The sequence below is a fragment of the Halyomorpha halys genome, unplaced genomic scaffold, assembly GCF_000696795.3.
Source record: "Halyomorpha halys isolate HHAL.00 unplaced genomic scaffold, Hhal_1.1 Scaffold4.1, whole genome shotgun sequence".
NCBI classification, from domain to species: Eukaryota; Metazoa; Arthropoda; class Insecta; order Hemiptera; family Pentatomidae; genus Halyomorpha; species Halyomorpha halys.
In genome coordinates this window covers 3,643,133-3,669,958 of record NW_027116287.1, presented here as the reverse complement: position 1 = coordinate 3,669,958, position 26,826 = coordinate 3,643,133, and the positions used below count along the sequence as shown (strand labels likewise).

At 29.9% G+C, this 26,826-nt stretch overlaps 1 protein-coding gene across 2 annotated transcripts in view; it reads left to right on the top strand.

The window, feature by feature from the left end:
- The window catches only part of LOC106688618 (polyamine-transporting ATPase 13A3), a 137,213-nt gene that overhangs the window by 91,739 nt on the left and 18,648 nt on the right, over window positions 1-26,826 (top strand). Inside the window, exons 4-5 of one of the 2 annotated variants that reach the window (XM_067053119.1) lie at window positions 353-520; window positions 19,982-20,052. In XM_067053119.1, coding sequence (XP_066909220.1) covers window positions 353-520; window positions 19,982-20,052 — 239 coding nt within the window. The remainder of the gene's footprint in view (window positions 1-352; window positions 521-19,981; window positions 20,053-26,826) is intronic. The other variant, XM_067053120.1, reaches the window with a different exon arrangement.

The window sequence follows — 26,826 nt, the reverse complement described above, 5'->3', positions numbered from 1 at the left end:
TTTTATTTTTTTTTTTACTTATTTATTTTATTATTATTATTTTTTTTTATTTTAGTATGTATGAAATCATTAATCAATATTACCTATTGCCCACAACTGTGTGGCAGATTGTAATATCTATCAATAAATAAATCTATCAATTTCAAAAAAAAAAAAAAAAATTTTTTGAAAACAGCCGCTATTTTTTATTCCCCCTACATATACTTGCCAGACTCATCAATTTTCAATAGTAATAATACATAGTTTTCATTAAAGTAATCAAAATTGGGGTGAAATAACTGCCTTTATTTCTTCCCTGCTCTTGTACTATAAGGACATTAATAACGTCCATTTACACTAACAACTGTTACAGGAGATCTTGGGTTACGAGAGCTGTACAGTTTACAAGGTAGTGACGTACACCCTGATCCTGGTGAGTCTTGGTCTCCTCAGGCTGGTCTTCCATTGGTGGCCTCAGCTGTGGCTCTACTGCACACACAGGGCCGCTCCACTCCACAGGGCACAACGTCTTCTAGTCATCGTAAGTCAGCTATATTTATACATCCTTTACATGACAATATTGCTCTATCACTCGTAAGTAATGTTACAAGGATGAATCTTAAGTTCTAGAACTCTTTCCCTGTAGCATTCATTAATCGTATTAGTGCCGGGCGAAAAAGAAGTACCTATGCGAAGATAACCAGCCGAATTTTACAATTTTACCAGGATGTGGAAAAAGGCTCGTAAAAACCAGATAAAATCAATATTTACATAATTAAAAAATCAGTGTATTAGGGACAAAATAGGGAATAAAACAATGACAATAATTTTTCTATATTCATAAAAAATTATATGAATAATTTAATAAATAAAGGTATAAATGATCATAAAAATTGAGTTCTCGCTTACAAAACGTAATTGCACATACAAAAAGTCATCTTTTCATTCTAACTTTTATATAGACTGATCTACATGACAATAATAAGGCCCATCTGGACAATTCCTCTCGTATCCAATCTTTACAATCCAAAATCCTTCGTAAAATTCTAAATGCTCCTTATTTTGTTACTAATAAAACCATCCATAAAGACCTAAATGTTCCTTATGTAACCGATCTAGCCCGAACCCGATATTATTCCTTCCATAATAAACTCCCTAACCACCCAAACCCACTCGTTTCTAACCTTGCTTCCTCTTCCATTCCTGGCAATCCTCCGAGGCGCCTATAAAGAAGATGGCCTCGTGACCCTTATATTGTAAACTGTTTTTAGAGTTCTACTACTGGGTAGTTTCTCAACATCCAGTATCATATCATTATGTCATTATGATCAAATTTACTGGTTGTATTTTTTTATACAGTTGTAAATATCAATAAATAAATAAAATAAATAAACTTTTATATAGACCATTTATTACAAAGTATATACTTAGGACCTCCAATATATTTTGTAATAAAATAAATAATACTGTACAACAAAAATAACTCCAAGCTAAGACAAGCGCCGGACGGATTATCTCTTCCGAAAATTTTTTTTTTTTAATTTTTATTAAAACTTTTTCCTAATAAAATTAGACCATTTATAACGTATTATAAATTTATATTGAGATATATTTCTCTCGAAAGTGCAACAGGAGGCAGGCCAATATACCGCTGCAGGCACTAAAAGGTTAATAATACTCCAGCTATCCCCTTTAGCAGATCCGTTATCACGGAACTACTTGTTTACAAACGACTAATTTTGAACCCTCATACAAGGATAAGAAGACAGGAATCTCATTCAGGAATCAGGAAAAGATTCATTTACATGATCATAAAAAAGCCTATTTGGACTTTGGTGCTCCACTCATAAGCAATCCAAAATCTTCAATGCTCCGTTGTCACAAACATCATCCATCAAGACCTCAATGTTCCATATATTGCCGATTTGACCAGAACCAGATATCAATCCTTCCATGATAAACTCCCAAACCAACCAAATCCACTCGTTCCCTTTTCAATTCCTTATAAAACTCCTAAGCCTCTGAAAAGATCTACTCTAGAAATTTTATTAGAGTTTTACGAATGGTTAGATTTACCGCAACACTGCATTATTCTATTGTAATAGAACCTACACAAAATTTACTAGTTGCATTTTTATTATAACATTTGTAAACTTCATGTCCTAAACAGAAATTCCCGTTGGTAGATTGCTAGCTAGGATCAAGTTCTCTTCTGAAAGCCAACCCATCCAAATCTATCAGAAAAATTTGTAATAATGTTATATCAAACGCTTTCAAGAGAAAGAAAACGAATCTCACAATATCGTGTTGTTCAATCTCTATCTTCAGACAATAATACAATCATCATCACTTTCCAATATGCATTCACCAAATCTTTGTCTACTTAGGTTACAGTGGTGTGGATTTTACTAAACTGAAATGATTAATTGACTGTTAATATAGAGATTTATTTTGTATTCTACCCATAAACTGCCATGATCCCTACATAGCTATCCGTAAATTTCGTTCATTTCTCTCTTCCAAGCAACATGATGTCCTAAGTTCTGAATTGACATGAATTATAATTTTCTAACTTTATTTTTTATTTAATTTGTATTTTATTTGAAAAGAGATATATTAGAGTGGTTCATATTTGAAGAAGAACGTATTTCCATTTTGGAAGATTATTGATTGACCGTGTGCTCAATAAAATAGTATAATTTTACTATTTGAGTTTATTTGACCGCACCCGGACCATATTCCTTTCATATTTCCATTTTCTATGAAAATTATAACTTTTATTTTTTACGTGAATGTTATGAGTGTATGTTGATGAGTTATGAGTAAGTGAATGTTATGAGATGTGCTACCATATATATATATATATGTGTGAGTTTTTGTCACTGCTGAAAGTTCTCACGAATTATCTATTTCGTCATAGACATTTGTAATCGAGAGGAACATTCATCTAAGCGTTTATTTATTACTTTCTCACTTTGTAACTTTGTAAATATGTCAATTGTAATATACTAAGTAAATTCAGTGTAAATAGCCCTAGTGGTCGAAACACTTAAATAAATAAATCTAAACGTTAATCTAGAAATTTCTCGCACAACTCATTACCAAGATGACCTTGATTAAATTCGCTAATAATACTGTCTTGATTACGAACATTTTATTTGCCAATTCTAATCATATCTAAATAAAAGAATAGCACAAAAAAAATTTAAATTTACATGCAATTTACAAGGAATGCGATTCGGATTAAAATAAATAAAATTAATTTAAACACAAAACAAAACATACATTTTGAACCATCTAGAAAAAAGTTAGTTTTACCCATGCGTTGTGAATGCATAACTTAGATACATTACAAAAACCATGAAATTTGTAAGATATAAGTTTGAAAAATCAAATAAAATTAAAAAAAAAAAACTACTATTTCACAAAACGAACAATTAAAAATCTCTTATCATCAAACTGTCGTTAGTAAATTCGAATATAAAAATAGACTAATAGTTCCACTATTAAATAGTCGTTATGGGCTTAATGATGTATGTGCATGATACGCAAAGGTAAAGATAATTCTAAAAATATAATTTTCGAACTTTTTACGTACGATAAAGCGTATGCATAATTTATTGATGAGAATGAGACCAGAAAATTTTTACTTTATTTTTTTATCTTCGATAGCAAAAAAACAAAAATAATATATAAATATGAAGAAGATGGTCAGGAATGCGGTCAAAAAGAACAAAAATAGTTTTCAACTATTTATTATCCGACATTTTCCCCCACTTTATGACTCATTCATCATGACTCTCTAAAAAGTCTGTAAAATTTGTTAATTTATTTTTTAAATTATTTATTTATTGTTAAAAGTTTGTAAAAAGTCTGTAAAGCTATCATCTCGAACAGCCCTGATGAAGCCCAACAAAGTGGGCCGAAACGTCGGGTAATAAATAGTCGAAAACTATTTTTAATGTTCTTTTTGACCACAGTCCTGACCATCTTCTATGGTCCATTATCTATATATATATATAATGTAACACAATATTGTTGTTATACACAAGTTGATTTCAGTACATGATTCCATTGAATAAAAGAAAAACATTTTCCCATGTTGAAAACAATATTGAAAGAACAGTAGCAGTAAAAATACCGTGGGATAGAATAGATGAATAATAATGAAGTTGAAAATTAAAGATTATAGAGAAATCAATATCTAACGATCATACAAAGTCGTAGAAGGTAACGGATAACGAAAAACCCATGAGTAGATTAAATTTATAAATAAATGCTTTCGTGTTTCCAATGTATTTATAACAATATAAAATGTTTGCTTTCACTTGACTGTATTAAACTAAAATTATCTTTATGGTAAGATTGTTGATGTTTTCAACCTCATTGGTTGGCGTGAGCAAAGAGACTGTTTGAAATGGGTTTGCTACAACCGAAATTATTATCAACATTTTTATTTCACTCGTATATTTCTTAATAACTCATTTTATGTTTCATAATTTTACATTCGTAATAGTGGTAAACCCATTTGAAACATCTCGCCAAATGATTTAATGGTGAGCTTTTCTGTGCCTGAAAAATGTTTAATATTTTGTTCTTAAATATAGTGTAATTTGTTAATATTTGTAATGGAATAAACATTTTAAATTTGACCAATAGTATTCATAATTCATCTTTCATCATACCAATTGAAACATGCAACAAAATATTTTCTATTCTATGGAAAATTTTCTATTCGTAGTAGGATGATAAATAAGTGCACCACCATATTATATTTTCATTTTCATGCGATATTTATTAGGATATTTTATTTTGTTTATAGAATCCTTTTCTATTTGGTTCAAAAATGGATTTTGACGAATTTAGGTATAAAAAAAAATCATGGAAAAGATACGAATCTCAAAGTCGATTCATTAATTCTTACTGAAACTTCAATAAAAGTTATTCAAGATACTGAGAGGTTTCCAAACTCAGGCAGAAGTAAATCGACGGATCAAAATGGTACAACTAGGGTAGGGCTTAAAAGATTTCAATGCGTAAATTAAAACCTAAGCACGTTTCGACTGAAAATAATGTGGGTCCTATGTTTTAAGGGCACAAAAATTAACCGTTTTTGAAATAGGGCACTAATTAGGCACGGATCAAACCTCATTCTAAAATAAGCTTCAACAGCGCCATGGTTGTCATGGGATATGTATGCGAAGATTGAGCGAACAGCTTAGCCAATTTTTAATTTTTATTTAATTTATTTATTATATATATTTTTTTAATGTTTTGAAATAAATCGGACTCAAGATTCTAAAAATAGTTGTATTAAATGTCTTTAGTCAGTCTTTCTGTATTAATATAACCATATTTAGAGCTGAAGACTTTTAAAAAATTCATTGGATTTATCGTTCAAATTACACAATGGTTTTCAAAAAATGTTTAGAAGAATTTTAGCTCAAAATATTTAAAAAAAAAAAAAATGTTTAGTCCATCAGTTTCTGAATATGTGAGGTCTTTTTTTTTTTTTTTAGAAAATAGTTTAACAGATTTTTAATTTCCATATCTCAAATTATTCGAACCGAAAATTCGTAGCCCGCCTAAAACATCCGTTTAGATACGGCCTAGCTAAAAGGTCTCAGCGAGTATAAAAACAGAAAATAAAAATTTTTTGAATGACTTCCAAGATTCTGAAATGAATGGTAGTACTGAAGTTAAATGTTACCACCTTCACCCTTATACAAAATCCGATCAGAAAGAATTTAATTTTTTTATTTTTATATTATTTTTTTTTATATTTTAAATTATATGGATACATAAAAATATTAATAAATGATTATGGGGTGTACCCGAAACGTGGTACAAGAAATATAGAATAGTGATAATATTCTAAATGGAAGTTTTTTATTCACAACTTATAAAAAAAAAAAAATAAAAACAAATCAGTTACCACGAAAGAAAATCCAGAAGAAAAATAACAAGTTTTGTATTTTCATTAATGTAGTCAATTTCCTTTTGTTAACAAATAATTGTTGATATTTCATTATAATTAGTTATCGTTATGTTGTTATATCTTAAAATTAATTATTAGACCGTAATTTTAACGTCCGTTTACAAACGGCTTAGCTACAAGAACTAAGGAAGTACAATTCAGTGTTAACATAAGTTTATGGAAAGCTGAATCTCAACTGTAAAACTGAAGTGATAATTTTTAATGGAGCAATATAATTACTAATTACGTAAACTGTTACTTCAAGATAGTCATAAAGTCTTCATTATTACCAATTGTGGGTGAATGAATTAAGATGGAAAGTTCTAAAGCGTGAGTTCTCAAAGGATACGCCTAAATACAAAGAGACAAAGGATATTTATTTAGGCGAATGACATGTTTTATATTACTAGTTTACCCCTGTGAGAACTTTTACCTTAGATATGTTTCCTTCTGATGTTTACGATATTATATTATATAGTCTACTATATATCTTAAATTTCTGGAATAATATTAACGTGTCTCAGAAGTATCGACTAAAAAGGTTTCTTCTATTATATAGAAACTGCTAGAAGGTAGTATCAAAGTTACTAATTGACATTTAAGTAACAGATAATTAATTGTTATCCAATTATATATTCTTATAATACCTTATAATTATTCTTTTGAATAACTCTCAGATTTAGTACATCTATAGGTCGGTGCCAAAATAACATACAGAAATGAGATATGAATTAGTTACACATTTGGTTATTAGGAAGCTGTGGAAGCTGCTAAAATTTATAAGCTACAACAGTACAATAGAAATTAATTTCTTTCGATAAAACTAATAATTCAATTAACAAAATACTAAAATTCCAATAAAGTAAAATAACTGAAAGATTAATTAAAAATAAGAATAAAATATATAACAAATATAATATTATAAAACATGATAACTAATAAAAAGAATAAAAAAAAAAGAAAAAAAAGAAAGGATTATTAAAACTAATGAAGAACTAAATGATACAATAAAACAAAATAACATAAGCATATGATAAAAATAAGGATCAAAGTATATATCTTAATAAATAATATGTATAATTAAACACACACACACAAACTCAAACATATAGGTAATTTTAATAGTAATATAATAATGAATCAAGGTCATTAAGTGGGTTTAAGAAAATCTTCGAGCAGATGTGGTCATTTGGTGAATCAAAATCAGTTGAGATGCATAGAAGTACTGAAATTTCGAAAAGCAAGAAATATTCCATCAATGACAACTCAAAATCACAAATATTTAGTTCGGAACTGTAGTAGGGCTATCACGTGCAAAGTTGGAACAATACTCCACGCCATCACCGCTTCCAAACAGCTGTCGTAACTACCACAGTAGTGTCACGCGTTTATCAGGCTCAGATGTCAATAAAAGCGAAACACGAAGACACTGGAGTTAATGGATGGGAAAATAGGAATTGAAAATAACAATAATAATTCCAAGGATCACAATACATTCATGTTCGTTATGATACGAACTTATAATCCGTATAATACTGATAATAATGCCTTATATAATACCGATAATACTCCGAACACATAATAATCCCCTATTATCCGGAAAGCATTTCTTTCTGATAGACCTGATAAAATATTTTAATGTTTACTCATCTAGTAGGCAACATGTTTTATTGTAATTAATTTTATTTTAGGTATTTTAAACTTTTCCAACTGTAGAAAACTATAAATATGCTAATAAATGAAATTCAAATCACTTGACTATCGTATACAGAAGATAGCATGATTAAAATAAATTAAATACTGTTTGATAATACTACAAATTAGTTTAATCCAAATAAAAATAAACCAGTAATTTAAAAAAATAAATACATTCAGATACATCTTAATTTTATTTTTATAAATCTCTCGTAAAAGATTTAAAATTCACAAAAATATTTCAATTAATTTTAAAATTTGTCTCGGAAAAAAAGTCGTAGACGAATATTAATTTTTTAAAAAAACTTTAAATGACTTCCCGCGGGAGTCTTTTTCGATGTAGAACAGGCTTCTGATCGAGTCTGGCACCAAGGACTGCTTTACAAACTCCGTCAATTCCTACCTCCTTCATACTTTCTCATAATTCATTGAAAGATTATTCCAAGTAAACCACAATCCTCCGAGGCGCCTGAAAAGAATATGGCCACGAGACCAGCTAATGTAAAATATCATTAGAGTGCTACCAATGGGTAGTTGCTCTACACGCCTGTAACATTCCATTTTAACTAAGATCATATTTACTAAATGTATTATGTAATATACAGTTGTAAATTTCAATAAAGATATTTAAAAAAAAAATGACTTTCAGGAAAATGTTTGAATAGGAGTTAAATGTTGGCTACCACTTTCACCATTATACAAAATCCGAACAGTTGGAAAAACTCCATTTAGAATGTTATTACTATTCTAAATTAGTTGTACTACGTTTCGGTCTACCCTATATACATGTACTAATATATACCTCATTTTGTCAATAACATCTATTCCTTTTTGAAATATTATCATATATACATATAATTTAATAATATAATGTTATGTGGTAAATTTTAAATTATATGTACACATAAAAAAAATAATAAATGATTGTGGGGTGTACCCGAAACGTTGTACAAGAAATATAGAATAGTGATAACATTCCAAATGGAAGTTTTTTTCACCACAACAAATATATATAAAAAAAAATAAAAATCAACCACTTCCTAGGAAAGAAATCCAGAGGAAAAATATCAAGTTTTGAATTTTCATTGTCGTGGCTTAATCTAGTCAATTATTGACATTTCATTATAATTAATTCATAGTCACACTACCTCTATTTAATTATTATTATTATTATAATTTTTTTTCTCTCTTTTCTTCTCTCTTCCCTTTTCAAATTAACTTGTTTCTTTTTACTATTAGAAGACAATTGTTTGTTTTATTTAAGTGTACCAATATCATTATTTTTTGTTATTAATTTTACTTTCCTCTTTTATTAAGTGTTATTATTCTTATCTATTTATTTTATTATTATTTTTTTCTTTTAATATGAACATTTTATATAGTTAGGGGTGTCATTTGTATCACTATACCCCCTCATAATCAACTGTTAAAAAATATTTATAATATAAGTTATATCAACCATGTAAGGCCCACCAGGCCGATCTGGTATAAAAAATTAAATAAAATTATAATTAATTATCATGTGGTGTAGATAGTTGACTGTAGATTAATAATTGGAGAAGACAATCGGGGGTTGCGTTCAGCAAAAAGAACATAAAAAACAAAAAAATATTTATTCATGCCGACTGTAGTCCTAGCTAGGACCTCCTGCTAACCGCCTGTTCTTTTTGCTGACCGCACCCCCTCCCCCCAACCATCTTCTCCAATTAAATAATTAATTATCGTTATCCTTACGATATTATATCTTAAAATTAATTATTAGACAGTAATTTAACGTTAAATAATTTTCTCAAGATCATTTTATCATCACCATGGTAGTTTATGGCTTTGTTTCGATTACGATAATAATCCCAAAGATTGGAAATTAAAACTTCATTAGATTTTGCGTTCAGGGTTTGCTTGATTGTGGTATTAGCTAACCAAAGAATATTCAGATTATTTTATTTTTCTGTTTTTAAAAGCCTAGATTTTTTTGTTAAATATTGGAACCTGAAATTTGTCCGTTATTTGAGAATCGCCCAAGGAAGCAAACTATCTATGCTGAATGAAGATAGTTTGTCAAGTTGGGTAAAGTGTAAAGAGTCCTAAGCAACTGAGGGGTTAACTAAAAAAACAAACAATTTAACAATGAAAAAGCTATTCATATATAATTTATATTTATACAGATACAGAAAATTTTCTTAAAAATATGTATCTCAGTTTATATAAAAATCTACACTTGTGTCTACTTTATACCCGCTTGCCACGCGTGTGTTTAAACAATCTGTCTTGATAGGAATGAACGAGAGGTATGCCAAAAATGTTGGCCTGGGATTAACTTTTTTTTTTACTTTTATGTTCTTCAATCATGTGCTCGAAAAATGAGACGAAGACGTGTGTTATCAGTGTAGCTGGGAGGAGAGAATCATAAAAAACAAATTGTAATACTTGAGTATATGTCAAAGAAATTCAGAGCCGTGTTGAAATATAGTTTTCGAGTTTTTTTTTTTAGTAGGGATTCAAAGTCCTATCTATTTAAAGCTACTCTTAGAATAAATCACTTCTTAAATCTTATTTGTTCCTTATGTCTATAATAAAAAGTTTTATAAAAAAAATAATAAATATATACATTTTTAAAAAATAAAGGTATTTTGGCAAATTATAATTCTAAATCAAAATCATAATCAGTTTATCTCAAAATTTAAATTTTCCCATGTCAAATAGGATTTACAGATCAACATTTTCAACAAAAATTTACCTGATCTACACCAGATTTTTTAAAAATAACTTTCCAAAAGTGGATAATTGACCTTTGATAGAAAATTCCAAAACTTTTATAAACTATGTAATATTAAAAAAAAAGAATTACTTTTTAAAATCTTAACCAAAATAATTCCCTTAGGACATACTCAATAAAAAATAATCTTCACAGATATAAGAAATTTAGAATTATTTTTGCTTCTGTTAATTTTAAAAATTACTTCCTACTGTTCTTTATGGATGTGAGACGTGGCCTCTTACACTAAGGAATGGACAGCGCCTTACGGTTTCGAAAATAAAGTATTACGCAAAATATTCGGACCGAAAAGGATGAAGTAACGGGAGAATTTAGAAGATTACACAACGCTGAATTAAGGGACCTACACCCGGTAAATATAATTCAAGTTATAGCATTGCGGCGTATAAGACGGGTATGTAAGGTTGTAGGGCTTAGTAACGAGCGGATCCCTAAAATGTTAATGAACATTGAACCGTCGGGTAAACGTCCGAGGAGTAGACCGAAACGTAGATGGGAGGATTGCGTTAAAACCGATTTGGTGGAATAAGGTTTGGAGGGGCATCACTGGAAGGATGTATGCAGAGAGCGTTTGGTGGTTCGGCATCTGGGTTCGTTAGGCCTTTATTATTATTATTAATTTTAAAAATTAGATAAAACATGTATTTACAACAATTTGCCACTATAAATAAAACTGATAAATTTCATAAAAGATAGCTTAATAGCGAAAATATGGTAATAATAAAAGTGAGATAGATCATCACCCACTTAATTACACAAACAATTTTGACAAAAATACCAAAAGTAGTACAGTATAAGCCTCTAAAGAAATGGGGATTTTACCAGCAATCCTTCAATCCACATTTAGTGTATAACAAAGTACTTGTTAAGAAGCAATCATCTCTATATTTTCTGTGAAAAGTAAATTCATTCTTAAATACTCGTTAACTTCATAAATAATTATTTTTTAATTTAATTTTATTTTTTGAATGGAATATGATCCGGGTGCGATCAAATAGTAAATGGGTGTACTATTTTTAATTGGGCCAACGTTTCGCCCCACGTTACAGCGCTTCGTCAGGGCTAAAAAAGATACAAACACTTGACATAGTTACAAAAAAAAAAATTAGTGGAAAATAACAGGGTTATACAATGAAACGTAAAATTTAATGACAAAAATTAAAGGTTATAAATAAATGAAAACGGTATTAGTAATAGAAAGATAAGAGATAAACTAAGAGAAGAAATATTAAAGAAAGTACAAATTAAGAGATGAAAAGAGAAAAGAATAAAATCAAATGAAAATTAATGAGACAGAAGTCAGAGTGAACCGTTTGTATTGGGAGGAGTGGGGATGGCAGTTAAGTACGTCACATAATAACGAAAATAATTTTAAAGTAAACAATGTAAAAAATATTAAAATTAGGTAAACAATAAATTAGAATATACATAATAGAGGAGGAGAAGAAATATTTACAAAATTATAAAATAAATTAAAAAAAAAAATTTCTCATGGATAGAAAAACAAAGAAGAAATAAAGTTAAAATAATGGGATACAATATGTGTAAGTGATTAAGAAAGACAATATACCAAATGAGTGGGGATACAGAGATATGTAAATTATATAATAGAAAATTAATAATAAAGTAATTAATATAAGTACACTTAAGTAGGTAACACATGAATATAAATTAAAAAATAAGATACACGAATATAAATGAAACAGGAAGGATAGTAAATATAAAAATAATTAAATATGGGGAGAGAATTTAGAGAAACAAGAATAAAAGATATGATAAGAAAGTGAGCTTCTGAAATGCAGAACAAAGATATTTTTTTTGTTTACATTTAATAAAACACCATTGAATTTTCATAAAACTGTTCCATCAGTACTGTACAACAAACGTTGTTAAGAAAAACGTATGAAATTTAATTCACAGGTTGTTTGAGTGTTAACTTTCCAAACTGAAACTAAGAATTTAGGATCTCAAAACAAGAAAAAATGTCCTATAAAGATAAGTCCCTTAACGCTTCGTTCAGAAGATAAACACTTCTAAAGACTTTCATTATTATAAATTATATAGTTTATAATAAATTAATATGTTTCAGACTACTTTATTAATGAAATGTAAACATTAACATTTATATTAAATGTTTTTTAAAGTGATTACCTTGAGCATTAAGACAGGCTCGGCGTCTTCCTTCCATCAGTGGATGGACTGGCCGAACGGCACTGGACACGTGCTATTGTTTAGCAAGTTTCAATTATACTTCTTTGTAAAGAATTAAGGCCATTGACAGGGCTTGCAAAGAATTTTCGTTTAATTTCACCCTAAATAAAAAAACTTCAGTGTTGTCATATCTGGGGGGCCATAGCTGCTGTAGGAATATTTTCTCTAGATATTTAATACAACTATATATCCATCTCCTAGACTATCAAACTTCCGTGAACTTGTGAATAATAGAAAACAATATAAGCATGGATAAATATATATTTTTGTCCGTATTTTATTTTATTTAAATATTGTAATATATTCATTTAATTATGTTAAAAAGTTAATGTAGCCAGACAAAAGCTGCTATAACTGTCCCAAATTGTTGTTCTTAGGGTATCAAGTGTCCCAAAATAAAGATTGACTTTCATTTCATTATATATATATACCTTCGTAGGAAATATTTTCTTCCTTTAAGATCCCTTATTCATATTTTCAGTTTGGACCATGTAACCATGAAATACCCAAATGTATAGTTTTGTCCCGATTTTATTAATTTCTCAAATGAGTTCCGTCGTATTATTGATATTTTAATAGCCGAGAAAATAACTTGGTAAATGTTACATATTTTTTTAATATTTATTTATTGCTATTTACAACTGTACATTATAACACATTTAGTAAATCTGATCTAAGTTAAATTGGAGTGTTACAGGCGTGTAAAGAAACTACCCATTGGTAGCACTCTAATGACATTTTACATTAGCTGGTCTCGTGGCCATCTTCTTTTCAGGCGCCTCGGATGATTGTCAGGAATGGAAGAGGATGCAAGATTAGAAACTAGGGGGTTTGAGTGGTTAGAGAGTTTATAATGGAAGGAGTGATATCTGGTTCGGGCTAGATCGGTTACATAGGGAACATTAAGGTCTTTATGTATGATTTTATTTGTGACAAAGTAAGGAGCATTGAGGATTTTACAAAGGATTTTGGATTGTAAGGATTTTATACGAGAGGAATTCGAAGGTTTAGTGGAGCCCCAAAGCTCAACTCCATATGTCCAGATTGGCCTTATTACAGTCATGTAGATCAGTCTTTTGTAATGTGTTGGAAGTTTAGACCGTTTGTCTAGTAAGTGCTGTAATAGTCGAAATCGACGTGCAGTTTCCTGTCTTTTCAGTCTGGTATGAGGATTCCAGGTTAATCGCTTGTCCAAATGTAGTCCAAGGTAGCGGATCTGTTACATCATTAAATGAAACTGTAGGGCAGTCAGTAGGTTTACGACGAAGGGTAAAGGTGATTTGATGGGATTTGTTGGAATAAATCTGCATTTAAAATAGCTATGTAATCTACTTGGCTGAGAAATACGTATTAAAGATGGTTTTTGTTTACTTATTAAGTTAACGTTATGCTATACTTGTTGTAACCAGCCTCTACTACAGTTTATCGTTAGTTATACCATTAATATTGTAAAATGTAATAGTATTTAAAAAAATGAAACGCATGCCTCGGTTGTAAAATAAATAATTTATCAACAGTAAAAGGTTATGGACTTTCACGAATTCCGGATGAAACTGGTATTGATAAGAATGCTCTATCAATTAAATAAAATCTTTATCTAAGAGATGGCGGCTATGAATGGAAACTAATAGGCAGGACTGATTACAATCTGTAATATTATCTACTACGCTGAAGAGACCTTATTCTTCAACGGAAATATTTTCTGGCTTCTTAAATAAATAATTACTGATAAAAACATCCATCATTCGCTAATTCTTCAGCTATCTAACCTTTTTATTTATTTAAATAATACAAACTAAAGAATTACTAAAAAAAAAAAAAAAAAAAAAATAAGATGAATCGATTGAAAAGAATAAATAAAGTGATATGGCCAGAGTGGGAAGGTCATGAATTTCCCAGAAACACTGAAAATAAATATTAACTGCCTCAAATAGGATCGAACTCAAACCAGAATGACCTCTTTGGAGGGAGGGTATGTAGCCAAAGTATGTTATTTGCATTAAAAAATTACAGGATATCCACCAACATTTTTGTATGCAGTTCTTTGACTTTTCTAAACCGACCACGTTCAGGATGTATACATTGTTAATTCTAAAAAGTTCAAAATTAATTTTTTCTTCTATTAATCCAGAATTATCTATACAACTGTCGGATTTGCATTCCTCAGCCGGGTTAAAGGTCTTTCTCCCTCCTCCAAAAGAAACTGCGCCTGCCCTGTCTCTCCACTCCATTCCAAATTCGTAAATCCGACAGAGCCAAATTTAGGTGGGTGTTATGTCGGATTTGCATAATCTCATTTTGTTAGTCTGTAAAAAGTCGAGGTCAGAGGTCTCATTTTTTGATATCCTCCATAGCAGCGTACACTCGAAGAACCCGAAGTTACAGCGACTGCACAGCTGCGTGAGAATATTCACCACAACATACAAGCGAGGACCTGATTGCCCCTACCACCAGGGGAGATTCGATGACTTACCAGCCAGCTCTTGTCGAAGATACACTAGAGCAAGAAACGATGCTTCATCGGAAAATGATTCACTATTCTCCATCCCTACCATCTGCCTGTACTGAAAAGCGACGAGAAGGCAATTAGACGCCACACTGACAGTGAAGTACCCACAGATAAGCATATGTTTATATACGAGACCCCCCCGAATCGCTGTTCTCATTATAATTAATTATTAGCCACTCACTAACACACTTATACTACCTACCCCTTTAAGGATTAATATTGTTTATAGAAAAATATAAGTGTACTAACCCCTACGGCTTAATCAGGTCTCTAAATATGCAACCTCGATCTTCCTCACTATTGTTAAAGAACATTTATTTCAGTTCACAATAAAGGGCTCCCGCAGTAAAACACGGAGCAGGCCCCAGACAATGTAAACATCAAAATATAAACAAACTGAAACACAGGCGTGGATGACCTAAAGGGACCCCTACACCAGCGATGCTCTTGGTAGGCTAAAAAAACTTCATGATACCCTTGCTGGTTTAAAAAAAAAAATCAGCATAATTATCCTTAGAGCGATTGAAAATCTAGGAAAAGTAAATTCTAGGATGCACTATACATTTGCTGTTTTAATTATTTTTTTTATAAGAGCTCGAAAAAGTGTATTTTGTATGGAACACTCCTGACACACGCTTGCCCAAAACGATCTGTCGTAACGACAATCATCACTCAAAAGCCTTACTAACGTGACTAACTAGAATCACGAAGGCCACTAATAAGTCCGACGCTTAATTCTAAATGAGATATCGAACGGTAAGGATCTTGTGCAATGTTTCTTTAGAATCGTAATAAACAAAAAGCTTGATAGGGCATAATTTAGATATTTTACTCCAAAAATAAAGTGAAATACACGATATGAACGAAGCCACTCAAAGCCTATGCTACACTTCCCCGCTACACACCCTTCCTTCCCCACTTGAAACTTTGAATGAAAATTTTCTCTACAATCCAGCAGATCTATCCCACACAGTCAATCTGCACGTCCGTCTTAGATTATACTATAATTTCGACTTCCTTTATTTTATTTATTTTTTTTTTTTTAAGGACCCCCTTCCAAGTGATTTCTGACATACGGAGAGAAAGGGACCAACCGGATTCGGACTGGCGTTACGAGGCAGTCAAAGTTGACGCTCTAGCGTCATTCCAATAGACCGTGTAAGGACTCCTTAAGAGTTTTACCGGCTAAAGCACAAAAAAACCAAGCCTGGGTCTATAAAAATTTCCATATATTTGGCAAATGAAAGGATAATTTATCTGGGTAGTAGCAGTAAGTAAATTTCCTACGTATACGTTACCATGCTACAGATGGTCCTTCAATTTTAGTAGTTTTGAGGCAGAAAATGACCACCCATTTGTACATGAACAAAATTACATGAAATCGAAAGACAATTGCTTCAAAATAAAACAAGTCCCATAGCAAAAGATCTACGAGCTCTCGTCGTTGATTATTGTTTTTGTGTGTTTGACGTGTCATGTGCACACTTGCGTACATATCGAATTATGCAAATTTATTGTAACAAGTAAAGATACTGATTTATGATAAATTAGTACTTGCGTTCCACAGCTTGAGAAATTCCGTTCCCCTGTTTTTTCTTAAGCTTATAATTATTATTCTCTTATATTCTCCTTAGAAATATTTAATAATCATACTTGGTGCTAGATAAAAATAATTATAACTGTAGCAGCCTATAATAATTAAAATTTCAATAATTTATAAAGAGGGTAAATATGTACCATTAGAATAGTCTGCACTCAAAAATAAACTGAAAAATGACCTTCCAAAAGATTTGGGGGAAAATAATTGTTTTTAATAATAAATTTGTAATTTAAATTTAGTTGAGGGGCTCCACTAAACCATATAATTCCTCTCCAATCCAGTCCTTACAGTCCAAAATCCTTCGTAAAATCCTTAATGTTCCTTACTTTGTCACAAATCAAATCATCTATCAGGACCTCAATATCCCTTATTTGCCGATTTGGCCGAAACCAGATACCAATCCTTCCATAATAAACTTCCCAGCCACCCAAACCAACTCGTTTCTAACCTGGCTTCCCCTTCATTACCTAATAATCCTCCTAGGCGTCTGAAAAGAAGATGGCCTCGAGTCTTTTCCTTTAGAAATGTTTTTGCAGTTCTATCAATGGGTAGATTCTCCACATGTTTGTATCATGTCATGATATCACTTACAGCAAATTTACTTAATGTGTATCTATGTATACAGTTGTAAATACCAATAAATAAATTATTAAAAAAAAAAATTAATTAATATTAATTTTTGATGTGTTGGAGGAGAAAGTCAATGACTTTTCCTTATTGACTTTCTATATTTAGCTTATTTTATCAGTTTTCTAATAAAAGAAGGGAACACACATTAACATGACCACTTATACAAAGATCCGTATTTTTATGCAGTTGCATATTTTGTTTGCATGCAATTTTTTAAATAGTCGATCAAATATCTTTATTTAATTAATATCTATAGTCTTGTAAGAATCAGGTTACTCAGGTACAATTAACTAAATTGAATATACCGTATTTAAACATAAATGCATATTGGGATGGTTTCAATGAAGTAAAAAAAAAAAAATTAAATAATGGAAATTAAAATTAAGATACATTGTAGGAGCAGAAATTCCATACGATAATTCAAGTTCACTTTCAATCAGCAAAACAATAACAAACTAACGAAATGACGATCCCTTCAATTAAAATTTACTTCTGAGCAATGCTTGGTAAACAAAGGAAGAAACAAACGTCGGAAAGAAAAAAATCTACGCGCTTGTTTCGTTCTTTTGAATTTTCTCATTGGACAATGTATTTACACCGAATCAATATTATTTTAAAATATACAATTATAAAGAAGAGTTAATTATTGAACCCAAGGTTGGGAAAATTCTTTAATTAATTAAAACACGGAGAGTACAAATATTCATCTGTTGCCTTAAAGTTCTAAAACAATACAAATTTAAATAAAGTAGTAAGTAAACTAAGTAATTATAACCATACTAAGAATTGTACACCCTCGACTAACCCAAAAATACTTACTCTAGACATTAGATATTAGTACAAGAGCCCAAGAGTAGAAAAAAGGCAGTTATTTCACCCCAATTTTTGATTGCTTAATTAAAAATAGGTATAATTACTAGTCAAAATTGATAAGTCTGCCAAGTATAGATAGGGGGGATTATAATGGCATGTACAGGTGTCTATTAGCACTCAAATTAAAGCTAGTTTAATGAGCTATAAAGTAGTTTATGACATTTATTTTCGTAGTAGTATTTTTCACGAATTTTGCTAAAATAAATTGATATATAGTTGTTCGGACAAATTTTCATTTGTCATATTTATATTCATTTGTGAATATCATAAAAACTACTACCCCTACGAAGATAAGTGTCATAAATTATAGTAAGTTAAATTTCCTTTATTTCGAGTGTTGGCTGACATATATGCGTCTTATGGGTCTAGAGATATATTTTTTCAAAAATCCACATTTTATACGAACAACTAGAAATCAACATTTTGTGAGTTTATTATGTCAAATATCACAAAAACTACTACTCATATAAAGATAAACATTATTAACTATTTTATAGTAAATTTAACTAGCTTTAATATGATTCCTGGTAGACATCTGTACATCCAATGGTTTCTGAAATAAAGTTATTCATAAATCAATCTTACTGTCCGAACAATTATAAATCAATTTATTTTAGCAAATTTCATGAAATACGAAGGTAAAGGTTATGAACTACTTTATAGTACATTAAACTAGCTTTACTTTTATTGCTAATAGACATCTGTACGTCACATAGTTCCTGAGATATAGATTTATCAAAATAAATTAACTAACTACTGATATTTCAGTACATTTTTATGAAATGTGGCTTTTTTAAAGGCTATACCTCGAGAAATATTGGACGTAAAAAGCTCTATTAGGGCTAATATTTCAGAAAATTTACTCTTCTTTAAATAATGTTCTTTTAGATTTTCTAGTGTTGTTGGTAGTTTTAAAGAAATAGAGCTCCGAATGAAAAATTAATGTTTTTTTTATGGTTTTGAAACAGGCGCCATTTTGTATTCCCCCTACCTATACTTGGCAGACTCATCAATATATACTAGTAATTATACATAGTTTTCATTAAAGTAATCACAAATTGGGGTGAGATAACTGCCTTTTTTTCTTCCGGCTCTTGTACTATGTAGTAGACAGTGTAACTTCTACTGATAGTACATACTGTTAAAGACATACTGAAAGAATGCATGCATTTGATAGACACCTCATCACCATATCATTTGGCAACTTAATTAAACGATAATAGCCCCCATATTCCAGAAATATTTTTTTACCTAAGGAAAACTAATATGTATGAATATATACAACTAATTTGATTTATTTATATATACATCTTTATCACATCAATTAATGTCACCGTTATCGAGTAAAAATATTTATTTTTTTCTTCTCTCTCTAAATTCTATTTTATTTATATATATTTCTTAATATTATCTATTGCTATGAATTTATCTTATATATTTTAGTATAGAAATTGATGATATTAGAAATGCCACCGAGAGGTCAGTAAATATCCATAGGCAAACATCACCTTCGCTGTGGGTTATTTTATATTATATTAAAAAAGAAATTCAGGAAAGAACTTTTTAACATTTATTACCTATTTTGAGAATATATGTATGTACATGGTCATACATTGAAATGAGGTATTTCAAGACAAAATTTTCTGTCAACCGAAAGTGCTCCAATAGGATAACACGTAAAAAAATAAAATAAAATAAAACAAAAACTAATTTTTTTCTTCATGTTTACAGGATACTTATGAGAAGAGGTTCAAATCTATTTTCGTCAAAGAAGTGAGAAAAGTATTTCCTATCGCCGAAAGGTAAATATAAACAGTTGTTTAATTATCAGGCGAAGAGTTTCTAATTTTTTTCTCCAACATCTATCTTAGAGATAATTTATTTGAATAATATAAAAAAAAAATGGATTAAAGAAATCTTTAAGAAGTAACAGTACAGTTGTCATTTTATCATTTGCAACGGTTAATAAAAACTTATCTCATTGTGAAATAGCTTACATTGTTTCTAACAATCAGGTTCACATTAAAGCTCGTTTATACTTAGGACAATATTATTTTTAATACATATTGCTGATTTTATTGAATAGTGGCACATCTTACATTGTTTTTTTTGTACCCTTCATAAAGAATAATAACATTATTAGTTCATACATTCATAATACATTAAATGTAATATGTATACTAGTTCATCTCCCATGGATTGCCTAGTAGTATTATAAGGTATTGATTAGATTATCCCCCCCCCTCACCATAATGAACAGTTAAATATATATATATATATAATGTAACGGTTATATCAACCATGTAAGGCCCACAAGGCCGATCTGGTATAAAATAAATAAAAAAGGTATTGATTGCAAAGGTCCAATTAAGGTGGTATAGTCTAGCTTTAGCCGTACATAATGCTGATTTTACCAGACAACCCTATTAAAATTTTAAATATACTTATTGTGGGAGTGAGTAGCTCTGTGGTAAGGCATTGTGCTACTAACTCTGAGGACCCTAAGGACGAATCCGGTGGTGGCAGATAATTATTTATTCCGTTATGGTAGTTGTGAGTCAGCCCTGTGGATTCGGGGTCCACCCAGCCTCATTACCTGGGTACCTTTAATGAGATAAAAATCTGGCTGTGGAGGGTTATTCTGATCAAATGTGCTCCTTGCAAAACAGTTGTTCTAGTAACAGTACTTCCTTAAAAAGTACCTCTAACCCTTCATGTATCGGTACAGATTTAATTTAATATACTTATTTTCAAATATAGACATAAAACTTCATTTTATTCTTTTAACTGTTTTGTTTATTTGATATTTGTGTCTTAGAACTTAATTTACCCATTTTTCAATATGTGCCGAATTTTAAGAAAAAAAATGTCGTATTAATCAAGTTATATTTTCATTGAAAATTAAAAAATATTTAAAGAAAAGTCTAAAAAGAACACAGAATCCACAATAAAAAAAACATAAAACTTTTGAGGCTATTATAGAATGGATAGTTAAATTTTTCTTTGGGCCAAAAAACGATATTTTGAGTAGGAACGTTTTAGTTACATAATTTTTCTAATAAATAAATAATTTTCACGCAAAGCAGTAGTATAATTAGTGTTTAATTTTTTTAAAAATTTTCTCTCAATGTGCGTTTTTATAATACTAAGAATTGATATAAGGTTTATCATGAATTTTTTTTTTTGTTTTTTTCTGACCAGCACAATTATCGCTATAAAAAATTAAATCAATTCTATCATCTGTCTTTATTTTGTTTTCTATTAATCTGAGCATAAAACTACCAATAGGATTAACCCCAAGCTCCGCTTCGCCTTCCAGCCATATATAACTCGTTACGTCTATTAATTTCGACTAAAAAATAGTAAAGTTCAGCTCATATGTCACTGTTTACGAAAAAAAACTTCTTTCAACTTGTCTCAAAGCAAAATGTATCACTTATTCATGAAAAAGATTCGAAAAACCTTCTAGAAAATAATGTAACAACTGAACTTATTCCGTTGGCACATGTATTCTCCGATGGAAAATTATAAAAAAATAATGATGTGCCACTCTCAAAGGAAAAACTAAACTATCTTTGGAACACGTTAAGCAAAAAATCCTCAAAACACTTCAAAGTAAAGAAGTGTCAGGGTCCCTATTCAACAGTGTATCATCTCAAAAAATGGTTATTTTGGGTTATACAAGTAATCTTAGTATTAAGGGTAAGAAACATACCCTAATTACCTAATTATAGTTGAAACCTGTAATTTCTCGAAATATTTTGTTTTTTACTTATTCCAGTTTAATCTTACTCTTATTCCTGAGATTAAATGCATATATCAAAATAACTATTTTATGGGACGTTGCACAGTTCAACTGATACAGGGATAAATACATTTATTACTAAGCCTAAAAATGCACTCACTATCTCAATACAAATAGTTCTAAAATTACATAAATGTGCATGTAGAGAGGGTGTCCTGTGAATGCTAGGTAATATTTAAAGAGGTGACAGCAGACTACAAGAGATAAAAAAAATAGTTCATTTAGACAAGTGGTTCCCAACCAATAGAATTCAGCAACACAGGTTTCTGGGACAATTTATCGATAAAACTATTATACTAATTATGTTTCCTGATATTTGCTAATTAGCTGAAATGATTTACATGGCAAATGTACAATAAGAAAGACTAAAAATGCACTTTTCTGGAATCTAAATTTCAAATATTTTCCGAGGGAGGTCCCACCTTTACACCAATGCGGGGTCGAGGTTGAATTTAGTTCAGTTTAAGAAGAAAATAATATTGTTATTTTGACAAGGTGTAAAAAAACATTTTCCTACTTTAACAAACAGTTCTTAAGAAATTTAATTTCCAGTTTTAATTTTACTGATGTGAAACTGGATTTTCAACATTAGCTTTTTCAAAGATAAAGTATGGACATTGTATAGTGATTGAAAAGAAACTGTGGTATAATATCATCTTTGATGATATCACAGTTTGAGAAAATTTGTCTACAGAAATGAGAAAAGAATTTTTGTTACATTTAAAATTATAATTACTTATACTAATATTTTTTAATATATATATAAACATAATATGGTATATTAATTTGTAGTCCATTAGAGTGATTACAATATTAAGTTGGCATGTAAGACATTTTTAAAATTGAGGGGTGCTACAGGTACAGTAAAGGTTGGAGACCAAATTAACATCTTAGCTATTCATTAAGGCGATAGAACATTCTCTGGTTTGCCTCTTATCATTAACAAAAATGATGAATCTGACTTTAAATTTTATTTAAACGTAATAATAGAACTTGAAATATATTTAAATTGAATTTCTGATCAAAGAAAGTATAAATATTATTTTAATTACAGCATTTTGTACACAGTCCTCTTTTATTTTATTAATAAAGCATACTTCCACTAATTTTTTTTTTTTCAAATAAAGAGTATATTACATTTAAAACTTAACACAGAAGCTTAATACTGCAAATGAAAAAACAATATACATATTGATCCATGCATTTTACCAAGTATATATATATATTTTTTAAATATTTATTTATTGCTATTTACAACTGTACATTATAATACATTTAGTAAATCTGATCTAACTTAAATTGGAGTATAGAGAAACTACCTATTGGTAGCACTCTAATAACTTTTACTTTAGGTGGTCTCGTGGTCATCTTTTTTTCAGGCGCCTTGGAGGATTGTCAGGAATGGAAGAGGATGCAAGGTTAGAAACTAGGGGGTTTGAGTGGTTAGGGAGTTTATAATGGAAGGAGTGATACCAAGTATATTAAATAAATGAAACTATAAAATGAAGAAAACAACTACTTCTTGCAATACTTAAATCTATGAAGTTAACACTGATGTGTAGTAATCATCCTAAGCATTCATAAAAGTCATGTACAGAATCTCTTTGGCAGCTGATTAGGAAGGAAAATTCATTTTAAGAAATGGACAGTGCAGCAGAACCTCTCTTATTCGAGACATCACTGGTTAAGCCACCTCTAATGTATTAACCGTTGGGTCATGGATGATCAGATTGTGAGGCACGCCATTTATATAATATATTATATAAGCACAGAAGCTGAAAAAAATATTTTTAAGTTGCCTTGTAAGGTAGGGATCATGGGCTATCAATCTTATGTTGCTTTCTGAAAACTGAATGGACTGTTATACAAAAGCTTTAATGATTTGAACAGTTCCATACCCAAAGAGGTTTGTAAAAGCCATTTGTCTTCATTCTATATATCTCTAGGGAAAAAATTTATGATATGACATACACACATGACGTCTATAATGAAAATTAAATATTTTAGTAGTTGGACACCTATCATTCTAATGCACACAATAGATGTTCAACCAACATCTGTAAGAGAAAATACCACAAGAGTTCCTGTTGAATGTGTCCAATGTAGAACTTGGCTTCTGTTCGTTGTTCATTCTTAAAACAAATGTTTTTTTCTGAGTTGACCTTTCATTTAGGTATTCTACTGAATACCAAAAAAATCAACATTGTAGAGAACATGTGGATAAGATAACTATTAATTAATGACTCATCAGAAAAAATAATGCATTTAATTGAAAATTCAAGATAACAAAGGCACTAAAAGTAAAAAAAAAAAAGTTGTTTTTTAATAAAAGAACAATTTTAATTTTATTTGTTAAAGGTATAATGTAATTGAATACTGTTCATAATAAAGTTAATATCAAATCAGGAAGAAATACTCCTAAAATTATAATTATAAATATGCAAACAAAGATCAAATATAAGAAAGAAAAATAAGTATGAAACTGACAAAAAAAATTTTTTTTAAATATTATGATGTAAATGAATAATTAGAAAAAAAACTTATAATTCTAATTGATATTAAATATTTTTAAAAATATATATTATATCATTGAATTTTATTGGAAACAATTTGATTTTTTTTTTTCTAACCTCCTGAAAAAATGAGAACAAGCAAATTATAATATACAGATGAGAATGTACATATGTTGGCAAATTATAACATCTTGTTTTGCCAGTATGGTATTATAAGGTAGGTTGCCGGGTGTGCTGAAGGCAGTGTCATCGATGATGGCATGTATTTGCCTATAGGTCACTAGGAATAGGGAGGGGCTATTCCTGCTGGTGTTATTGAGTGGACTTCAGGCTCAAGAGCCAGAAGTCACTCCCGAGGCGAGAACATCGACCAGGGGAACAGTGCTCTGCCACCTCCCAGATCTTGGTGGAGGGGTGATTTCGCGGAACAGTGTATAAGCACAGGCTTTTAGCCCATCAAAGAATTTGATGTGCCTACGGCCAATGAATTCCGGCACAGTCGGGAGTTGGAGCTCCTCACATATTTCTCTGTTCCTGGCCTGCTGGAGTGAAGTTCCTCGTACTATTCGCCTCAGAAGGGAGTTCTGGAAACTCTGTAGTTTGGTCAGTGTTGTTTTGTAGTGTGTCTCATTTTGGAAATTTGAAATTGGAAAATTGGAAACAATTTGAACTGCAATAGGCAAACATAATAGTAGAAGTGTGCAAGGGTGTTTGTTGGGAAAGGGTTGAATTAGAATTTAATGGGTATATTTTATAAAATTAAATATATAACAATAAATCTGATGAGCTGATAGGTTAAGATTTTATTTATTAAGGGAGGAACATCAAATTTTGTATCCTCATATATTTCAGTAGCATAGAAAATTTTCTATGATAATTATTTTATTGCTAAGATTAAAATAAATGTAGCATAACTATAAATTTCGCTATTTTTAAGTTTTATTGCATTTTAATATGGTCTTTTCTCTTTGATTAACTGAATATGTGATGTCACAAATAAAAATTAAAAAATTACCAATAACCATATATCAAAATTAAAAATTAGTTGCTACCTTAAATCTGCAGCAATGCTCTCAGGAATTTTCCAATGTACCATTTCTGGCCTTTTATCGGCGATATAAAAAAATTAATGAAAAAGATAAAACTAATTCTTTGTTTTCTATGACTGCTGTTAATGATCTGGAAATCACCATAAGGCTCAATTCGCAAGTTAGGTATAAGAACTGTTTGACAATTATCTCTGGGTCATTGCACTTAAACATATGTTTACAATGTTAGACAGTAAAACATTTTCATCACCTTAATCAGACAAAATGGTGTAGCAATAACTCGTTTATTGTTTTATATTTACACGACAGTGGCAGAATTTTCTTAAGTACACCTGTGTAACAGGTCAATTTCATAAATCTAATAAAAAATATTTCATTCTAAAAGAAAGTTTAAATAATGTTAATTTTAAATTACACTTTACTCTTTTTAAATGAATGAAACCATAATAAATTACTGTTAAGAAATCAATAAAAAATTCCAGAACAAAGACGTAAGTACCTCAATCCTCTCTATAGGATAGCCTTTGCAAATTTAATATAGAAACAACATGGACCTCCCCTATTCACATTACCATAGGAAGCCCAGTTAGTCATTTGAATATGGTCTGCTATTTAACACATAATGCCAAAGAGTAGTATGCCTTCAAAAAAAGAATGTATAATCTAATTGAAAACTATATATCATAACTGTGATAAAGTTACCAGGTCCCTATTGAAAAATCCTTTGTATATATTTTGTTGTTTGTGAAATTTTGTTTTAAACTGGCATTAATTAATTCATCTAAACAAAGAATGTATAATCTAATTGCAAATGATCGATGTGATAAAGTTACCAGAATCCTATTGAAAAATCCTTAGTATATATTTTGTTGTTTGTGCAATTTTGTTTTAAACTGGCATCAATTAATTCATCTAATCAAGGCAAAAATTAACTTCATATATAAAAAAAAAATTGTTTAAGTCGCATATATTGCCTTTGTTTTAGTCATTGAATATCATAGGACATAAACGTCACAGAATGAAGCAAATTAAAAAAAAATATTATGCAACATATGAAAATATATATACATATTTAAGTTTTGATGTGGTCTTCTCTCTTCGATCAACTGAATATGTAATGTCACTAATTAAAAATAATAAAAAAATGGCCAATTAACATATATCAAAATTACAAAATTAGCTGAAATGCTCTTAGGAATTTCCGATGTA